Source organism: Pteropus medius, unplaced genomic scaffold (assembly GCF_902729225.1).
Source record: "Pteropus medius unplaced genomic scaffold, Ma_sr-lr_union100, whole genome shotgun sequence".
In the NCBI taxonomy this organism is placed as follows: domain Eukaryota; kingdom Metazoa; phylum Chordata; class Mammalia; order Chiroptera; family Pteropodidae; genus Pteropus; species Pteropus medius.
Window position 1 is genome coordinate 8,224,538 of NW_024354875.1, and position 22,944 is coordinate 8,247,481.

General features: G+C 29.9%; 1 protein-coding gene across 1 annotated transcript in view; it reads right to left on the minus strand.

The window, feature by feature from the left end:
* The window catches only part of LRP1B (LDL receptor related protein 1B), a 1,647,539-nt gene that overhangs the window by 374,238 nt on the left and 1,250,357 nt on the right, over positions 1–22,944 (minus strand). The window contains exons 38-41 of the mRNA XM_039855262.1: positions 12,176–12,302; positions 11,886–12,037; positions 11,460–11,584; positions 9,947–10,318 (exon numbers count right to left, since the gene is read on the minus strand). Of these exons, the coding sequence (XP_039711196.1) occupies positions 9,947–10,318; positions 11,460–11,584; positions 11,886–12,037; positions 12,176–12,302 (776 nt within the window). The remainder of the gene's footprint in view (positions 1–9,946; positions 10,319–11,459; positions 11,585–11,885; positions 12,038–12,175; positions 12,303–22,944) is intronic.

Below are 22,944 nucleotides of genomic sequence, written 5' to 3' on the forward strand. Positions count from 1 at the left end.
TAGACATACAAGCCAAGGAAGTGCAGAGAGTCTCTAACAAGATGAACCCAAAGAGGCCCACACTGACATATTATAATTAAAATGTCAAAAGTTAAAGACAAAGAGAGAATCTTAAAAGCAGCAAGAGAAAAGCCATTAGTTACTTACAAGAGAGCTCCCATAAGACTGTCAACTAATCTCTCAATGAAAACTTTGCAGGCCAAAAGAGATTGACATGAAATATTCAAAGTGATGAAAAGCAAGGACTTATAATTGAGATTCCTCTACCCAGCAAAGCTATTATTTATAATCCAAGGACAGATAGCTTTTCAGACAAGAAAAGCTAAAGGACTTCATCACCACCAAACCAGTATTGAAAGCAATGTTAGAGTGACATTTTTAAGAAAAAGAAGAAAAAAAACCCAAAAACTACATACCAACAATTACTATAAATGTAAATAGTTTAAGTGCTCCAGTCAAAGGATAAGGTGAATAAATGGGTAAGAAAACAAGACCCTTACACATGTTGTCTATAAGATACTCATTTTAGATCAAAAGATACACACACTCTAAAAGTAAAGGTATGGAAAAAGATATGTCATGAAAATGGAAACAAACAAACAAAAAAGCTGGGGTAGCAATACTAATACCAGAAAAAAATAGACTTTAAAAGAAAGGCTATAACAAAAGACAAGGAAGGACCCAGTAATTCCGCCTCTGTGTATTTATCTGAAGAAACCTAAAACAATTTTTTGAAGGGACATGTGAACCCACATATTCATTGCAGTATTATTTACCATAGCCAAGATGTGGAGGCAACCTGAGTGTTCATGAATAAATGAATGGATAAAGAAGATTATATATATACTCTCCCCCCACACATGTATAGCTGGAACATTATTCAGCTATAAAAAAGAATGAAATTTTGTCATTTGCAACAATATGGGTGGAACTAGATAGTTTCATGCTGAGTGGAGTAAGTCAGATGAAGAAAGACAATTGTCATATAATTTCACTTAAATTGGATTCTAAAGAACAAAATAAAAGCAAACAAAACAGAAGTAAACTAATAGATACAGAGAACATTTTGATGGTTACCAGATGGGAGTGAGGTGGGCAGGGGGAGGTGAGAAAGGAGAAGAGATTAAGAAGTGCGAATTGATAGTTACAAAATAGTCATGGGAATATAAAATGCAACATAAGGAATATAGTCAACAATAATTTTAATAACTATATATAGTGTTAGATGGGTACTAGAATTATTGGGGTGATCATTTAGTGATATAAATGTCGAATTATCATGTTGTACAACTAAAACTAATATAATATTGTATTCTGACTGTATTTTAAATAGAAAATATATTTTAAAAATTTAAAAAATATATACTGCTACATATATTTCTATCCAAAAACAATATTTAGCATACTTTTCAACATTACCTATCATATGAACCTGTAACACCATTTTGCAACATTTTTTGTGTGACATTGTTTTAATTATACTGTATTTAAGATAATAACTGTGAATACATGTTTATTCTTACTGTAGTAGAATATATCGTTGTTTTCTTTAAAAGTAAAATTATCTATGTTTACTCTAAAAGTAGGAACTGCTGGATGAAATCATATGTACCTCTCCAACAATTCAAAATATTGCAAAATGGCTGTCTAAAGTGGTTGTGCAAAATTGTCATTCCCATCAATATTGTATGAATGTTCTCCACATCACCAAATTTTTTAAAAATATCAAATTTTGGAGTAGAGAATAGCATCTCATTGTTAAATTATGAACTTTCTTGATGATTGGTGAGTTTGAATATACTTTAATATGATTACACTTTTTAGTTCTTGGAATTGTCTTCTGTCATAACTTGTCTATGTTTCTACTAATCTTTGTAGTGGTACATTACAAAATCTAGTTGCAATTCTTTGTTGCTTTTAGGAAATACATATCTCTTTTGCTAGTGTTTGTTTTGCCTTTTAAATTTTTGTTCATCTTCTGCTGAAAATGTTTTTAATTTCTTTGAAGTAAACTATACCTAACACACTTTCTGAAGTGTTTCATGTTTAATTTTTGAAATATGTTAGTATCTTGAGTTCATAAATATATTCTTTTGTATTTTGATATTAAAATAAATTACAATTAAATTTAATATACTTGGAGCTTATTTTTGAGAACAATATGAGCTAGAAATAGAATTTTAATTTATTCCTTGCATACAAAATGTACTAATATAGTTTATTAAATGCAGCTCATTATTTTCAACTAATTTGTAATGTCATCTTGGTAATATATTACAAATTTACCTACAAGATATGGACATATGAATCTGCTGTTGAGTCCTGTTCTGTTTTAAAAATTCTTTTGGTAACAGCACAATGTTTTAATTATTATAGCTTTTAATACATAAAGATATTTGTCAAGAAGAGACTACAAATTTATATTTATTCAAAATTGTCTTAGCCATTGTTGGAATTTTGCTTTTTCATGTTAATTTTAGGATCAGCATGTGAATTCTGTGAAAAAGGTTATTTTGTCATTTTGAATAACATTAAACAAGATAATTTGAGATAAATTTTCATAGCTATGGACATTGAGTTTTCACATCATGAAAGTGTTATTTTCTCTCATTTTTTTAACGCCATTCTTTATGTCCACTAACATTTTGCTATTTTATCTATCAAGGTCTTCTGCATCCTTTGTTTGTATGGCTAATTCAAGAGTAACTTTATTAATTGCTTGCCTTGATTCGTTATTAAATGTAGGGATACCATTTAACCTTATTTTAAGCAATGTTTGTTTTATGGGAAAAAAAAAGAATAACCTATGCTTTACTTAGCTAAAACAAAACATCAGAATGAATCTTATAGAATAAAGATATTGTTTTGTAAAACTGAAACATATACTGAGACACAATGTGAAATGCAATATTTACTTCTTAATGTGGACTACAGTCACATTTGAAGCTATTATTTTCATTTACTTTTTTTTTAGTGAGACAACATAGATGTACTGTTACTGACTTTCTATGTATAAATCTTTATTTCATTTCATTTTGAAAAATAGTTTAGTCAATTACAGAATTATATATTTTCTTAGCAGTGCAAACATCTTACTAATATTGCTAATGAGAAGTCTATGTAAATCCATTTGTCCATGTGTAGATGGTCTATCTCTTCCCTCTGGTAGAGTCTTAAGGTTTTTTGTTTGTTTGTTTGTTTATGGTTGTCTTAAGTTTTACTTTGAATGGCTGACTTAATATTTTTAGCACTCAGAATAAACTTCCAATCTAAAGATCCACTTCTTCATTTCTAGTAAACATCATCATGTTTTTAAATGTTACTTTTCTGTCCTTCTTTCTCTTTTTTGGCATTAGTCAGTATCTACTAGCTATAAGCATGTTGAACCTGCAAGTTTCACAACTGCTCCTCTGTTTTTTTCTGTTATATGCTTTCTCTAATTTACAGATTAATTCCTCAGTAATATTCATTCAGTTTGTTCATTCTCACTTCGACTAGTCTAGTCCAGCCAAAAATTTGATTCTTTAAATTGAGATTTCTTTTTAAATTTTTATTATAATGACCATATTTTTCATTTCCATGATTTTTAGTAGTTTTCATTTTAATTAAGATTTTTTAACTCACTTAAATTCACCCTCCTTGATTTCACTATTTTTTTTTTGTTTTGTTTTATTGACAGGCATGTCTTTGTTTATTCTCTTTGATGATCTCCCGCAAAAATATATAGAATTTTCCTTCAGATTGTTTTATTATTTTTACTCTCTCCTAATTTTTTTAGTTGTCTTTTTTAAAATTCATGTGATGTGGAAATTGAATTTCTAGGCTCTCCTTGAGTAAATGGGTTTTATTTCCTCTTTTTTCCTCAAGTTTTTGCTCATTTTAACATCTCTTCCAGCACTCACTCCTTTCAATTGGGTCGTTTTGCAGTTGCCTTCACTTCTCTTCGCTCTTGACCTTAGCCCGCAGACTTGTCTTATATGAATGACTTGGGCTTTTGCTCCACAGGACAAATGAGAACTTGCAAAGCCATCAACATGCAAAATTCTGGTGTCAGGGCTGGTCCCAAGCTGTTTCTGTAGTTTCTAAGCCTGTAGGGTAATAAATTCCTGCAGGACACTGGCCCAGGCAGCAGAAAGCATAGCTTTATTTCAGTGTTGTTTCCCTGTGGAGTAGCCTCACGCCAGTCTTTGTTTTAAGCAAGCTTTTTCTAGCTCCTATTTCTTTGTAGGTTCCACAGGGCTCAAAAGTCTGATGTTTCAGTCATTCTCACTGCTTTGTCTTTCTGTTCTGTTTATTCAATGAACATTTTATTATTTTTTTAAAAATTAGCAATCTCTTCTTTTCATTTTTTAAAAAATAAGGTACAATCACTGCTATGATTTTCAAGTCAGAGATAGCCTCAAAGTGTAAATTTTCAATGTTGTCTTGGTCAGAGTTTTGGCTCTTCTTCCATATATATATATATGAAAAGTGAATCATAGCATTTCCTCTTTCCATACTTTCAATTCCTGGAGGTTAGAAGAGAACTTTTCATCTTTATTCTCTCATACCTAATTATCTACGGCACACTGTAAACACTTAATACATATTTAAGAGTATTCAAAGGCTCTTGTAATCCCATCTTTTAATCCTCAGAGCAAAAAAAAAAAAATTATTCTATATAAATTGGGAATATAAAGGAGCCTTCATACTGTCCTTTCCCCATATTCAGATATATGAAGGATCCTAGTTTAAATCTGATTTGTAAAAGTATTTAGAGTTCTCTGATATCTTTAAATACTAATTACATTTCCACAACTTTTTTGTTTTTGTGTTTGATAAGTGGTAAAAGATGTAACAACATAAAATGTATTACTCGAGATTTATTAAAATAGAATATCAGGACAAAAATAAATTTTCCGTCTTACCTGTATTAATTGATGTGTGCCAATAACTCATTTAGGGGTTCTTTTATTTTATGTGTTGTTTGTTGTTTTGTTTTTATTTTTTGGTCTAGAAAATCAAACTATAAATTATCTTACAAAACTTCAAGAATAGATTGCAATGGTTAAACAAATTAGCAACTTCGTGGTGGGGTTGTAGGATGTTAAGGAGAGTATTTAGAAAAGTTCATGTAAATTATCAATGCAGAATAATCTTAATTTTAAAATTTTAGTCTGACCTTAATATACTACCTCATATCTGTAATTAATGTAATTATCTGATTGTTTAACTACTTTAACATGTATTCTAAAAATAATTTAGGACAAAGATAATTACCATCAGTAATCCACAAATGTATCACAAATACACCAATATAAAATTTTAAATTAAATATAATTATGCTCATTTCTAAATTCTTTACATTCTCTTTGTCATACAATCTCCAAAAAAAATGTATTAGTTTCTCATTTCATAGGTCAGAAAATTTATAGTACCACACAGGAAATAATTAGCAAACTGGAATTTGAATCCTAACTTGACTGATTCCGTTTTCCTGACCATTATGTTTCAATTCTTTTTTTCACATGTGAGTTAATACCACTAAAGTATTATTGGTTTTACTTTCTTTGATTTTGGATGGGAGGATTAGAATGGTTTGGTTGTATATTTAATTTGATTAATATATTTTCAGTTCAATTTACTATCCTGGAAATGGGATCTATAATTTTGCAACAACCTCCTATGACATCTCTGCCTTCAGATATAGCCCTTAAACTTCAGTAAACATAACAGCCAGAGTGATCTTCATAAAACAAAATTCCTTTATATAGGTACTTTATAATACTCTTCTGTTTTCCCTTCATCTACAAAATAAAATCAAAACTCTTTATATTGGATACTGGTATAACAATGTTAATAGCAGCATTTTCACAATAGCCGAAAGATAGAAATAACCCATATCCATAAACAGATGAATGAATGAATACTATTCATCTATAAAAAGGGGAATAGACTTCTGATATATGCTACAATGTGGATGAGCTTTGACAACAATGTAGTAAATGAAATAAGGCCCAAACAAAAGGAGAAATATTGCATAATTCCACTTATATAAAATATCTAAAATAGGCAAATTCATAGAGAAAGTACATTAAAGGTTACTAGGGGCTACAAGGAAGGGGGATAGCTAAGAAATTACTTAGAGTTTCTGTTTGAAGTGATAAAAATGTTTTAGAAAAAGATGGTGGTGATGGTTATACAATATTGCAAATGTAATTAATGTCATGGAATTTTACAATTAAAAATAGAATGACAAAATTATATATATATGTATATACCTAATCCTAAAAGTTAATAGTGTAATATACAAAAAATATTGAGTTATATACTTTTAATGGTAAATTGTATGTTATGCAAAATATATCTCAATAAAATTTTTTTTAATGCTTATTTTGGCAGACTAAATTCTTTAATATTAGACCCCTCCATAGGATTCCAGTTTCATCCATAACCAATTCATGCCATACAACTCATGTTTTAACCATATCAAATAATACGTAACTTCTTTACACCCTGTGTTTTTCATGTCTTTATTCTAAAAATTTTCAAGCCCTTGAGATTTAGAAGAGTAGTTTGCAATCTTTTTGATCTCAGGAATTTTTACACTCTTAAAAGTTATCAAAGCTCCACATAAATTTTGTGTATGTGAGTTTTTATCTACAACTATTTACCATATTAGAAATTTAAACTAAAAAAAAATATTTTAAGTATATTAATTTACTTTAAAATAACAAAAAGGTGAACAGGTTGCATATTAATATAAATAACATCTAAAAAAATATTGTACTTTTTTAAGTGAGAAAAGAGGATCATTTTATAATTTTACAAATCTTTTTAATGTCAAGATTACTAGAAGACAGCTGGATTCTCATATCTACCTATTCATCCTATCTGTTGTGTTTTAGTGAAGAAAATACAGTCTCACACAGCTATGAAGTTTAAAAAAGATATTCTTTCATACTACATCAATAAATGACAAGTGGTAATTACTTAAAGGTTAGCTTCAGTGTGGTATCAGAAACCATGGTAATAAACTTTTCATAGTCTATTACATTAAAATTCATTGGTCTATCTTGAACTTTGAATGGATCATTTACCCGTGCCTGATATTATCATGTCTCTTGGAAAATATTTGTTTCTGAAGTTATGCATACCTTTCAAATGCTGACACAATGCATTATGCAATACTCCAAAAGTCACATTAGTAATATCACCACCCATGTCAACAAAAAAAACCTTTAAGTGCTGGTAAGATATCAAGCCTATTTTGATGAATACAAGTCTTACAGAATTTTAATTTTTATCTCAAAGCTTAATTTTTATTATTTGCAACAAATACTATAGGTCATTCTCTTTGTAGTAACATACTCATTGTGTTCATTCTTTAGAAAATGTCTGTCACACACCTAGGTCGGAATATCTATAATTTGTCTGCTCTTCATTTTGTCAAGTGAAAAATGGTGCTTCTTAGAAGAAGCATAGACTCAATCACAGAAATAAGTGATTTCTTTCAGGTAGCCATGGAACTTCAGAATGCAGCAGAAGTGCCTTATGTGCATATTAAGAAGATGTATTAAAAATCAAAATACAATAAATTAATTTTGTTTACACTTTCTTCAAAAATGTTCTTAAGTGAAACTGGCTCTTTCTGTTTTTCTTTTTCCTGCTATTAACTGGCAATGAAAAATACAATGTCTACTAGCACTGTTTGTTGCCACTGTTTTGATTATTGCTAACGTACCAGTAGTTTAGCCACCACTGCTTTTGCACCATCAGTGCTAATGCCAACACAGTGAAAAAAAAAAATGAATATCTAGTATTATGAAAATAGTTCTGATCTCTTAGACTCTTTGAACATGAATTGGGGATCCCCAGAGAACCACACTTGAGAGCCACAGGTCTAGAATTATTCTTCTAGACCTCTTCCTAGAGGTCCAATAACCCAACAGAGACCTACTGGTCCTTTAGATTTCCTTAACTCAGCTCAGTTACTTTTTATTCTCTGGGCCTTTGGAATCTTGTTGATTCTACTGAATTTCAAAGTTGATTTACTTGTAGTTTTATTATTAAACTGTGGCCTCTAAAGTCTATTAACTTATATTTATCTTCCAGGTTGCCTGACAAAAAATTTGGAGCACAGAGATGAATAAATAATTAATACATTATATATATAATATGAGTATTTCCAACTTTGAATTGCATTAGTTTTTAGGAAAATGGAGGACCAAAGTGTATTATAATGTAAACTTCATAGAGATATCAATAAATCCCAAATATTTCTGAACTCTATGATCAGTACAGTTAAAGTTGCATTTTCACATACACGCACACACACACACACACACACACACACACAAAGTACACACACAAAGAAAGCCAATATGGTATGTGCTAGAATATACAAATAGGTATCAATAAATATGATAATCTGGAGAATAAAGAAACAGGAATGTATATTTATAAAGTATATGGTTAAATTCATTTGGAAAGGCTGAGTAGGATTTGAAGAGGCAAAGAGAGTTGTGAAGTACATTAAATGTTTAAAGAAAAATGAACAGTGGCAAGTATTACACAGGATGTACAGTATAAAGTTTGATCTAAAATACCTATTTTTGATATGAATAAACATAAAAGTAGCTACTGGATCTCACTATTTATCAGAAAAACAGATATTAAGATAAGTCAACTGTTTTACCTATTAGTCAAATTATAAAAATTATAAAGAAATTGTTGGGAAAAGTGTGGGAAAACAGGTCTTTTTATAGACAGTTGATAAAAACAAATTGATATGATCTTTTTTAGAGAGAAATTTGATCATCTGTAAACAATAAATTGATTTCACAATTTTAGTTTTAGGATTCTGTGTTAAAAAATAAAATACTCACATGTGTGAATAAGCATATTTATATGTGCAAATGTTCACTGTGACATTGTAGATAATGATGAAAACCAGAAACAACCTAAATGTTTGTCAATAAGAAAACAGTTAAATAAATTAGTTTATTCTTAGTATAGAACTAGAAACAGGCTTTCAAAAGAATAAGAGAGGCTTATATACTGAAATGAAAGCTTTACGAGACATATTATAAGTGGAAAAAAAGCAGCTGAATAATTCATATAGGATCATTCTATTTTTGTAATTACAAATGATACACACATACTATATAAAGAAAATTCTGGAGGTATGACAGCTGTCAATTATGAGTAAGTAAATGAAATTTATGTTGTACTGATGAGGTAGAATTTTTACTTTTAAATCCATATTACTTGAATACTTTATAATAAATTTATATAGTATTTTGCAATGTAAAAAGTAATGAAAATGATTAACCTCAGTATAGTGAAATTGGAAAAATGAATATACAGAAATCACATATAGAAAAGAGATGTTATATGAGGAATATGAAGACAGTACTTGTAAAAGTTGGATGACAGGAAAAAAGCTTTCTCTAAATTATGTGTCTAATTTATACAATGCTATGCTTAAATATTTAAAATATTTTAAAATATTAGATTATTCCTTTAATAATAGTTTTCATCGAGACTATATATGTATTCACACAAAAAAATCTTTGATATTTATTTGAGAAAATACAATTCACTGAATATAAATAGATGTGCTTAAAGATACCATTTCACACACTGGAAGAAAATAAAATTAGTAATTTTTGTACTGAAAAATTATTTTCTATGAATTTTAATATACTAATTTATAAGAAGCATTATGAAGTAATATATTGAGAGTTCCATAATTAGAAACTAATAATCATAATATACATGCTACATATGCTAGCAGTTAATTGCTTCTTTGACTTTTGGGGGTTATATAATTTAGTTGTGTTTATTCCTGAATATAAATTCTAGGAGAATGTAATTGCTACATGGAATTACCACTCAAATGTCTTTACTAATCTACATGATATTATTTCCACCAAACTATTTAAAAATAAATTTTTGTACTTACTTTCAATAATTACTTGTCTGTCTTCCCAGTTATCTTTAATAAGCTGTATATTTCCAAAGTGTGCATCACTGTAAAAGATTCGGTTCGTACCTCTTCTTCTTTGACTATAGTCGAAAGCCAAGGCTATAACATTCTTGAAATAATGTGGATTTTCATATGACCTTATTGGTGAATTTAAATTGGTTTCATCAGAAAGATGTATACTTTTTAATATTGTTCTCCCTGAATAAAGCAAATAGCCTTCATGTCTTAGGCAAGTAACTCCATCCTCTGCCAAATATCCATGGGCACAAGCACAAGTTCTCTGAGAATTTCCTCTATAAAGGCAGAGTTGCTGACATCCACCATTGTCCTTGGCACAAACATTAGTCCCTAGAGATGAAAAAAAGACACACACACACACACTTGTGTTTTTTTCTTTAGTTTTTCATTTTTTTTTCTTATAGAAATATTAAAAATTTAATGTTAAATATTCTGGATTTTATTCTAAATTTTTAGACGGGTCAGTAAAATATTAAGCACTATAAAGTACTGATTTTTAAGTCACACGAATTTAAAATTTTGAATTTATTTCAAAGATCATGTCTTACTACTTCTCTTACCATCCAAATAAAAGCATTAAAAAGTTTTCTTCTTATTTGAAACTGATACTGAGATTATAATAGGTGTATGTATTGTAATCTTTGGCATAAGTAACAGATTCACTCAAAACATGAACTGAATTCACCAAGAATATGCACCAAAAACTTTAAATTCGGTGTCTCTGAAGTATGTAAGGTATCAGAGGAAGTTATGGTTCCTATGTGCCTGACATCTTAAGTATACTGGGCATAATTTTTCTGCTCCAGTTCTGAGTGAAGATGTAATATGCTATTAACATTTCTCTATAAGGCTAATTCTTCTCTATGAAGCCATGATCATGATCTCCAAAAATATTACACCTTTCTCTAATGTTAAGACAAATATAATTTTTTTAATTAACATAAAAATGAACATTATTTTAACAGAGTTTTTTTTTTATATATATATCCAACCACTGTCATATCAGTTTCGAAATACACATTTTAAGAAAGTGATGACTTCAGATATATTTCACACTAATGGCAGACTTCTAGAGCTATAATCACTTTATATATTAAAATATAATCAAACATTTGGCTGATTTTTATTCTCTAATATCCTAATTGCACTTTGTATTTTTCATTGACTATTTAATTGACTATATGTGTCAAGTGTTTCTGAATTACTTAGCCCAAACCTCTACCATAGACATGCCAGGAATATAACCAGTATGTATACATACACTATCCTAGGCAAAAATATCTATATATGAACTGTTATATATTCATTTAGTTAGGTTATTATATGAATTCTGTAGGGAATTGGATGCATGATAAAAAAATAAAAGATTTTGATGTTTTGGACTCATAAGAATCTCTAACCTAAATCTGATAAATGTTTTAAAAAGAGAAAAATATACCATAAAATATATATTTTACATAAGAATGCTGACCTTTCTCTCTTACTCGGTTAAAGATTTTAACCTCCTTCAGGTTGACTCCAAGACCTGTTCTCATGGTTGTAATTTCAGTGGCATCATTCTTATGACCCCTTCTGATGGACCCATTGGCATGTGCCCTGCCAAGAAGATAAACATACATGACCAACACTTTTTAATTATTTCAAATCAAGCCAGTTATTTAATTTGAAGATAACAGATAGCCCAGCAGAAAGGAAAGAAGCCAATTTTATTTTAGTCTGTGACATTGAAATGATTGAGCCTGGAATAGTAAAAGTGACTGACTTTCTCATGGAAATTACTTGGCTTTGTGATATCCTTTTTGTGACCTTGCTAAGGAATGGCTAATCCTACAAGAGTAAAGCAACCGGCCCTGAAATAACATCTTGAGACTCAAATACTTATGAAAAAATAAATTACCTGTCAGACCAATAGATGTAAGCCCCAAAGACTACAACCGAAAACATATCCACATTGCTTCCTGACAGCACCATCTCACGATTCCCTCCAGTCTCAAGGTCAATTCTTTCTATTTTGTCTGTACGAGCATCACACCAGTACAATTTATTTTCCTAAACATCAAATAAAAGATAATATTACAAGCTGTTTTCGATTATGTGTTTCATTAAGAAAATAAGAGAACACAAAGTAGACTAAAGTAAGTTAGCAGTTACGCACTTTACATACTTAAGAAAATAAATCCAACAGACCTCATAGTCAATAGATATGCCATTCGGCCATACAATTCCCATGCTTATGAGGACAACCTTCTCTGAGCCATCTAAGTGAGCCTTTCCAATGCAGGGCATCTGTCCCCATTCAGTCCAGAACAAGTAGCTGAAATTAAACAGTGGATTTATAGTAATATGCAGATAAACACAAAAAGACATATTATCAATAATAAAAACAGCAGTAACAGTCATACTCACAGAACAAAAAAAAAATACATTCTAGAAATCAATATACATGTGTATTTGTTGCAACAAACTATTTTTTATTGTAAGAAAATATTTAACCATTCATAGAATTCATGAGGATGAATTCAAATCCTATTAAAAGGCCTTCGGTACATCCTGCCCCCTGTCTGAAATGCTCTTTTGCAACCCTATTGCCTAGTTTGCTCCTGTTTTCCGCATCTCAAACACCATTTCCTTCAAGAAAACTTCAGTGTTCTTTCTGATTATTACACCATCTACTCTGCTTCCTAATATCCATTAGAGTGGCAAATTTACATTTGTGTTTCTTTACAATATCATTTTGTATTAATATTTTTACACCCATTAGACTGTAAACTCAATGAGGACAGTGATATTTGCTCTTTTTGTTCGCTATTACACATAAAGCAGTAAGTCATTAGAAAATTAAAAAAATAAAAATCAGTGGCAGGTAAATATTTAATTTATGAATGTATATATACATGTATCATAATTTTCACTTCTATTCACTTAGACTGCTAAAAGTAGCTATTCTAATATAAATTTTATAAATTACTCTGTGAAGTTTCTTAAAACATGGATTCATACAAAAGCAGATATTCCTATTTTAGCAAATTTTTAATACAAAGTGTAATGTCGAAGGAATGTGAAAGAAAATAAAATATATAAAGAAAATCCAGTGCATGCTAAAATAAAGCAACATGTCAAAAAATGAAAAGTAGGAAAACAGAAGATATATAATCTATGCTTTAGTTCATTTATTTATTCAACAATTATAATAATTATATTACAATGCAGAAATTCATGCGTTCAGATGAATAAGATCCATTCTTTTAAAGTATGTCAACTGAAGTTCTTATTCAACTTTTAGATAACAGCAATGACTAAAGTTGAGAAAAATGTGGCAATTGTCGATTCAGGCAAAAATGGGTCTGTATTCTGTGCATATTTGAATACATACACATAATTGATCATATATAAAAAGAGCAAGTGAGATTACCTATGAAAAATAGACTTACATTCATATTTTATATCTACTCAATAGTTAGTATTTATCCACGAAAAAGGTACTTACACTATATGAAAATATGTGTATTCCCTCTATGTATATTGTTTTGATTTATTTTAAAAGTTCATTTTTTTAATGAAAATTTTGTATAAAACAAATGTGTTGGATTTTATAACCAAATAAAAAAGAAGTGTGGCTAGAAAGCCAACAATATTAATCCTGAAGAAAGTTTCATTTATATTTACAATGTCTATAAATTAGAAAGGAAAAAATTTATAGAGAGAAATCCAAATATTTTATTAATTACACCTAGAATATACCACACATGAAAATATTTATACTTGTATTAAAGTTAAGATTTTTTAAAACTCTGAAAGAGATTCATTATATTAAAAGATATTTTTAAAAAATAACTATTTAACTGGAAGGTAAAATTTTTTGCTACATTTAATTTCTTAAGGGCAAATTTCAGCATTAATAATGCTTTTAAAATGCCTAGTCGGTCATTGTGTTAAAATGGCAGGGGATGTTAATCTATGAAGCAGGCATTTTGGGATCCAGGACAGACATGCAATTACTTATTATATCTAATTCTTGTCATCTACTTTAACATACTCCAAAGTTCCAATATGAATGGGAATGTGCATAATATACCTTTTATTTAATAGGAAGTTGCTTTCAAATGAACTAAATGAGTGAAAAAATATATTATTTTCAGTAAGTAGGTTGTCAGACATTTAATTTATTTAGCGCTTATTCTCAGAGCTATGAATCTTGTGGCTCAGGAAGTTAATGATCTATTGTCATACTGCTGATAAGGGTCCAAGCCAGGAACTGCACTCAGGTTTTATTAATCACAGGCCTGCACTGTCCTCTCTGTGCTATGTTTTGTTCTCAAATATACATATAATACAACAGTATAATAATCTTATAACAAATGCTATTTTTCCTTAGGTATAAGGAATATAACAAAGAACTCCATACTTGAAAACATAAAAACAAAATACTAAAAAGCTCTTAGTATTGAGAAACAAGTCTCTTTTTTTCCCCAAGTAGTCTCTATTCATTTTAAATTTGCAATACTTTCATGGAGGAGGCTTGGATGAATAGCAATAAAATAAGAGAAAAAAATATATATTTAAAATAAAATTATCTTAAAAACAGATTTTATCCAAATTTTCAGTAATGATATGATAAACTATCATAACATACAAAACCAAATCTGACTCCAAGAACCACTTTTGTGGCTAAATCATTTATCAACTTAATAAAACTAAAAGATTTTACACCTACCAAAATTAAGCAACCTTTTTATGAATATCAGGCAAAGAATGCTTTATTTGCTCTATAAACTGAAATTGAAAGTAAAGAATTGAATAGAATCAGCACTTTGAGAACCTTCAGGGATTATAAACCAAATTTAGAGAAAGAATACTCTCTAAGCACATAAAACTGCAGTGAGAAACTTATGAATAATTTAAGATAGTAATTTACATAGATGTACTTGAGAAATTTTTAATGAACATAGATTCTCGAATCTAAGCATGATCTTTAGCAACAGAAAGAAATGAAAATTCTTGTCTCTGGTTTTTGAGACTCCATGGAAATTAAGATTCAGTGATGGTATTAAATATTGATGTTTTCTCCATTTTAGTTCAAATTGTGCTGTAGTAAATATCGAATTGTATGATATAGCCAAGAAAATTGCCTTTAGAGTATTAACTTGGTAAATCTAGCCCTGAGAATACTTCTCAAGGTTATTCCGGGCTCAGGAATTTTCAAAATTGTCAAAATTAAATGCTATGTTGTATAATTGAATTTTCTCCGGATCAAATTCTATCCTAAAACAAAAATTTCCTTATTTAAAGAGGCTTGAAGTTACATAATTTAAAAACTCAAAATTTATAAAAGGGCATTCAAAAATGGTTTGAAGGATTATAGGAATACTATCAGAAATCATCATAACACAAATATCTCTATTGTCTTAATTAGACACAGAAGTACTTGGCAGGAAAATGTGCAATGAATACATGTCATATGTTAATTTCCAATTAATTATTGACATTTGGATAATAGGTAAAAGTTTGAATTTGGTAGCAGTGGAGTTCCCAAAAGCTTATCATATAATTTTTGGTCTTTAAAATTTTATTGAATTTATCATATAATAATTGTACTGATGTCAGAATTAATTTACACACAGGTATATGTAAAGAAAAAGAAATATTTTTTTTCTGTCATAATTAGTTAGATTTAAGTTGAAAAAATATACATTTAAAGCATTATAAGTGTCTTTAAATAATTTCAAATAATTTGTGTGTGTGAAATAAGTCTAAGTTTACATAGAAACAAAGGTAAAGAAGTGTAAGAGAAGAAATAGAGATATACATGTCTAAACTATTAAAAAAGAAATAGTATTAAATGTGGTTCTTACATTTTAGATATATGAACAATAGTAAAAAGCAACTAATTTGAATCAATTATTTTCTTTAAATTTAAGATTCTCTTCTTTGGCTGCTAAACATTTTCCCTGGAGCACAATTCTGGGTTGCAATTTTTACAATAAACTTGCCATTTATTCCCATAACTATGCCTTCTTTAAGAGCATATCACTATATCAGATATGCTAATGAAAAACTGAGATAATTAAAAATTTCCATGCTGACACACAAAAAACTGAAGATCATGTAATTCTTTTATATAGGCAGCTGCCTAGAGAAGAGAATCAAGAATGTCATTGTGCCCTCTGCCAGATCAGGGTCAACAATGCATTACTATAGCTGCAAAAAGTAAGAGGGAAAAAAAAAAAAAAAAAAAACAGAACAAAACAAAAACCCTACATTTAGCAATAGCAGTTAGAATTTATGTGAGCATGAGCTTTTTTTTTGACAAAAAATTCTTGTAATTTTCAATGTTTTAATCACTTAAAACTCATACTAATTGAATACTTCGTAGAACAACATGTTAATGTCTCCATCTTCAGAGCACAAGCAAAATTATAATATTGTAGAAGTCTGAACACATTGCACAAATAAATAAATTGAATCCTTCATTCGCTATGAAGAATATGGTATAATATAGAACCTTCTCTATTTTGTGAAGGCTTCTTCACATTTCCTTTTTCTTCATTTATGTGCAGTTTTGTTTTGAAGAAAGTATTACATGTCGATTCCAGATCACTTTCCAAGTTTTGAATGTGTTACTATTGCATACAGGTTCCTGTAGTATAAAAAGAACTCCACCACAGAACACTCTGCTAAAAGGAAGAGAGTCCAGAGACAGTATAACCTGAACACTACTTTTCAATTTATTTTCGTCTGTACTGTGGTGGATGATCCTCGAATATATTCTTTCACTGCAATCATGAGATCGCTCAACAAATATTATGTACCTATTTTGTGCTAATGCTGATGATACAAAAAAAGTCAGACTTAGTGATCCTCATGAAGCTTACTGTTTAACAGCAGAGGCAAATGGGTAAGTAATTACCTGAGAAAAATGCTAACAGAAATGATTAAAGCTTGCTAGTTGTCTCTATAAGTAGGGGCTTCAACACAAAATGTTGGAGTGCTGTGGTGAGAAAAGTTGTCACTCCTATAAACAATTTCAGAAATGAACTTTTCTTCTGTGCTAAAATAAAGATACAGGCCATCTGAGTTATCTCTTGTTTAAGCTTTAAAAAAATGTTTTAAGGTATCATTGTTGTAGAGGTCTCATTCTGGTAATTGTTTTTCTTAAGTTTTACACTAGCTTACTCCCTGGTTCACTACTTTGCAATACAGAGTAATTATATAAAATGAGTACTTGTTATATAAAACAACAACAACAAAATAATTTTGTTCAGCCAATACCAGAGAAGTACAGAGGAAAATTCTTCAAGCAAAAAATTTATTTTGCACCTGTAATCCCATAGTACATTAGGCTCATCACCCTATATTATATTTAATTCCTCATTTTATTTAAGTATTTGCATCCTGCCTAATTGCTCATCCTCTCTTTTTAATAAATATATATTGAACAAACAGAGGCAATTTCTATAGGCAAATAGAGAAATCTTTCAAACTTCTGTTTTACCCTTCTACTGTTCCTATTGGTCAGATCCCTTGAGAAATTAGTGACAACTTTTACATTTGTGTGTGGCTATTTCCGTTTTCCATTCAACATGGTTTTGGAGGGGGAATAACTTTTCTGGCCTTTCTTTTTCAACAGCCACGTAGATACAATTATAGCCCAGGGCATCTTGATCATATCTAGTCCATTCTCCCTCCTTTTAGAGGGAGAGATAAAATCCAAGATTTATGTTTAGAAGTCCAGGAATAAGGATACAGCACATTGAAAAAGACTAGATGAGTAGTACCTTACTATCTTTGAAAGAACGATGCCTGGAGTAGAATTTTTGAGAAAATTCCTAGTAAAAAAATGTGACATTTTCTTTCATTTGTCTTTATAATTTGTTTATATGCCTCACCCAGACACATTTAGAGAGAGGTGGTTATGATCTGGGGAATTACTGTGGTATTCTCAAATTATTTGGCCATCATGGTGTCTTAATATTATGTACTAGCACCCATATTCCACTATTATTTTCATTTCAAATCAAATTTAATTCTATTTTTTTTTATATGTATTGCCTTGCCTTAAGATGCAAAATAAACTCTAAGAGATGGTGTTAGACTATGGTATACTTTTTCTATCTCAACAGATGCTAAACTGTCATTCAAGATCTCCTATATATCTTTGAGTACATTATAAAAGCATATTTTTATAATCAATCAAAGACCATTTGACAATATGTACTTGTTGAACACCAACATACTGTGCCAAGCTAAATCTCTACATTGGAAAGAAATACTTTTCAGTAACTTATTTACAGTCATACCAATGTAAAGCTAAATTAAGAAAGGCAATGTAAATCCTGGTATTTAAAAAGAAAAAGAAAAGAATACAGAGTATTTGTGCTTCACTTAGACATCATATTCCATGGGAAGTTAACTAATTTTTCCAGTATCATACTGTGACTTCCTATACATCACGTTTTTGTTATAAGTAGAAAATGATTTTTTAACATGAAGAAAATTATTACGTTTTAATTTTTAAAAAGGAAATGATACCTTTCCAAATAAAATCAATAGAAGAAAAAACTAACTTTTCAAGCTGAATTAAATTCATGCTTTCTGTTTTGCATTTGGCTACACTTTAAAAGATCTCATTTCCATTGTTCAAAAATAGCCTTCATGTCCACTTTCCAAGGCACATTTATATCGTGGATTTGGTTAATTTACTCCATTATGGTCTTTTTTCCTTGGCAATACCACCTGTCATGTTTTAACCTCAAATAGAATATTAAAATTAAAATGCTGTACTTTACTTTTATTATAGGAATTTTGGCACTTAAATGTCTATATAATATTACTTGGAAATTGACGTTTGAATAACTTGTACAGACTGGTCATTTTTAAGGCTTTCCTCTCTACCTTCCCACTAAATTCAAGTCAGTAAACATATGAATAACAAATTGGGAGAAACATATCACTAATATTTCCAAGCAGTAATAAACATTTCCTGAAAATAAGCTTAATATTTTAAAAGGTATAAAATTTTTTAACTATAAATCCTGAAAAATGTCTATCCATGTGACTTATTTAATACTTAAGAAATGTTTTTAGAAGGAGTAAGAGTGTAAATAGTATTTAAAATATTGCTGCATATGTCAAAGACTTTTTCATTTTTTATGAAATGTAAATCTTGCTTCAGAGACAAAAAATTAAGAAATCAAAAATCTTTACTGAGACTCTCCAGCTGAGTCAGTGCTGAGCTCATAATTGCAATAGGAGAAGTGTAAAATCTAAGAAACATCTGAAGAGAAATGGCAGGATTTAGTGACAGATGAAAAAAGGTGATGAGAAACTATGAAAAATCTAACATACATTTTAATCTTGTCAGGACAAAGGAACTATGATAACATAAAAAGAGATTCCATGATTAGTAAAGAAATGTAATGCAGTGATTAAAGTACAAAAAAATGAAAATGAATTTAAAAGTTAAATATAGCAAGAGAAAATGGCAATTAAAGCCTTAAATAAGGAGAAAGATGTTCGAAGAAGATATACGATGCTTAGAGTTGATATACAGAGATCAGAGAGAACAAGAAAACTCAGAGTTAGTGAAAGTAACAGAAAAAATTAATCCTTGAATGGATAATCAATGGAGAAAAACGTCAAGAAGAAGGCAAATGGTATGAAATCTGAAAAAAAAAAAAAAAATATTTGGTTTTGGCTATGGATAAATTTAAAACTTTCCAGAACCAACAGAAGCTAAAAACCCTTTTCAGAAGTTCAATGAAGAAATAATGGGTATAGGAAGCTGAGAAGTAAACATGTGTGGAGAAATAAAACATTTTTTTTCTTTTCATATAAGAGGGATCTCAGCCTATCTGAAAGAAAGACCTGTTTGAAAGGAACAAGTTAAAGATGATAGATTAGAAAATAATAGTTATTGCATTAGTTGCTCGAGAAAATTGATGCCATTGTGTCCAGAATAAAAGTGGAAAAGTAGATGTTAGCAAGCAAAAAAATTTCTCTGAGGTTAAATTCATTTATTTCAAAATATTCACAGTATGAATTCACACATGTCATTTTTCCATACCACCATGCTACTCTCTGACAACTCTACCATCTTCTCCCTCCACAGCTGACATTCTTAGGAACTTTTATGACTCGTGTTGATTCTGTGAACATCCCAGCTTATAGTTCCTTATCTTTGACTGTTCCAGGAACCTATATCTCTATTTTTCCTTTGCCTTGCATTAGCAAGGACACAAACTAATCTTTATGACCAGTGAAAATTCTCTATTCCAATATCACCAATTTCTGGGATACCTGCTATAAGATGTAACTCTTTGTCTATCTGCTTTCTGTTCCCTATTATTCTTGTTCTATCTTGTTTTTTCTTTGATAAGTTTCCTCCATCACTCCCCAATTTGTCTCTTTATGTGCATTTTCTCCCTGTTCCTTTCTTTCATTTTCTTCTCTGCCTATGAATATGAACAGTTCCCCCCGACTCCCATTCTAAGAAAAACTTCCTCCATACTTTACTATCTTGTCAACATATCTTCTATTTTTCCCTCTTTCTCTTTCTTGGCCAAGTTTATGTCACTATAGTCTAAGTACGCTAGCTCCATTTTCTAATTATTTTTCACTTATTAATTCTTTATATTTGGCTTCTGTCCTTGCTAATTTCTTGAAATTGATAAAAATTACCAGTAGAATCCTAATCACCAATTGCATGTTCTGTTCTCTGCTTTTATCTCTCTTAATTTCTTTATGTCCTTAGATTTCTTTTTTTCTATACTCTTTCTTCGGTAATCTCTCCCACTACCATGGTTTATTACAGGGTTGGAACTCTGTTGGAATAAGTAGAAAGCAACCTTATATTTATTTAACTTCTGATTCCATTTATATTCTACTCAATATCTCTTCTCTAGAATTTGTTGTCTCAGGAAGAATCCATGGCTTCCAAGACAATTTTAGTTAAAAAATAAAATAAAATAAAATAAATTAAAAAAAAAAAACAGAATCATATTGTTAAGATTAATTTTCAGGCATAGAAGACTAGATCTTTCTAAATTCAAACTTAAATCTCACATCTATTTTAAAATTTTCTTACCTCTCTCCAACTCTGATCTGACTCCTTCTGAAATGAGGACTCATGATTAGAGAGTGACACAATTTTTTCATTTAGTGTTCTCTACTATTTATTTTAGTCTTCTCCTTACATATTTGCTTCTAGCTCTCTCCATTACTTGTTTTGAGGGCAGAAAAAGAACCTTCCCACTCTTCCATAATACTCTCCTTGAGATGATAAAAGAAAAATTCAAAGAATTCCCTAATTTAAAGAATATTATAACTTCAATAAGCTCATATTACACTTCTGATATTTGCTTATGTGGGTTGTTTGGGGTGAGGGGCTAAGCTTAGGAGAGAGGGTCCAGGACAAGGTTAGATTTCACTTGGTAAACTGGAGAAGGTGTCCAATACGGCAGACCTTATTGTCTATTTTATGGCCCTGACTTATCTTCCAGCTACATCACCTACTCTTCCCTACATTTATATTATGTACTTATACTTTTGCCAATGAACTTTGCTTTGCCGATTTTTTGATTATTCTATTTTTTCTTCATATAATACATCTCCACTCTATCGCAGAAACATTTCTCCTTCAAGTCTCCTCTGTAAAGCCTCTAGCAATCACCACCATTGCTGCTACTACCCTCACTTTTACTACCTACTCAAATTATATGCTATCTCTTCCCTTAAAACCCAATGTAATCTTATAATGGTCTTATGGAAGTTATTACTTTAACATGACATTTAGATATGAGATTTCAGCTTAAATTTTGTCAATCTATTCTTTTTATGCCTGAAAAGGAGTCTTACTTTACAGGATGAGACTATTCTTTAACTGAAATTTTATACTTGTTTAAACTGAAAGTTTAAACAGAAAATGCACTGTGAACAGAAGCAACATCTTATTTATATCATAATACTTCATAGTGCCCACCAGTGTTTTGCACATGGTAAGTAGTCCTGTTTTGTCAAATGTACTGAATTAATGGCTGAGGAGGAAATGGAGATGTACTGGAATGACCTGTTTCACAGTGTGTAGTACTCAATAAATGTTCATTGAATAAGTGGACAAAAAAATGAATTATATGTGGTTCCTTTGCCTGATTTTCTCGATCATCATAGAGAGCAATAAGTATAGTTATGTACTACAATAGCTATAGAGATATAAAATATAGTTAAGAAAAAGAAGGTCTAGAATAACAACTAGAGGCTATATATTAGGTTTCAGGAAGAAATGAAACAGAAAACTATAGATTAACAAATAACAGTAAGAGATGTATTAAATTGAATCTATAAAAGGCCAGGCACAGAGGTACTCTGCAATACAAATAAAGTATTGGACTTATTACAAATATGAAGAGAAGACATTCTTTATTAGAAATAAACCTATTTTTTATGTATATGTGGAATTTCATAACATTCATATTATATTTGTCCCTACCACTAGAATAATTACTCATAGTCCAGCGATTGATCAGATTTTCTCTATTGAGGTAATAATGACTTATTGCTTGATTATAAATTATAATTTTAAAAGAGAGATTTAAAATACCATCATATTGGAAGAAGACATTTTTATTTTCAAGTTTATGGGTATTATGTGGACATATTTAATTGAGTCATGTGTTTTATTCTTGGAATTAAATGAAATTACAGTTTCCCTTCCTGTCTTAATATGCGGTGGCATGAATCCATGGGCACACGGTGGTAGTAGGCAAGAAGCTGTACTGGGACAAGTCAGAGTCAACTCAAAATGCTTTTATAAACCTTCTCTCCTAATTTTTCTCCATCACCATTTCTCATTATTGTTTATTATCTCTTTATTTATAGTTCTAACCTTTAAATTTTTCATTATAATTTTATCCTGAAACTATTAAAACTGGTTTTAGATATGCTTGATATTTTTGATTATT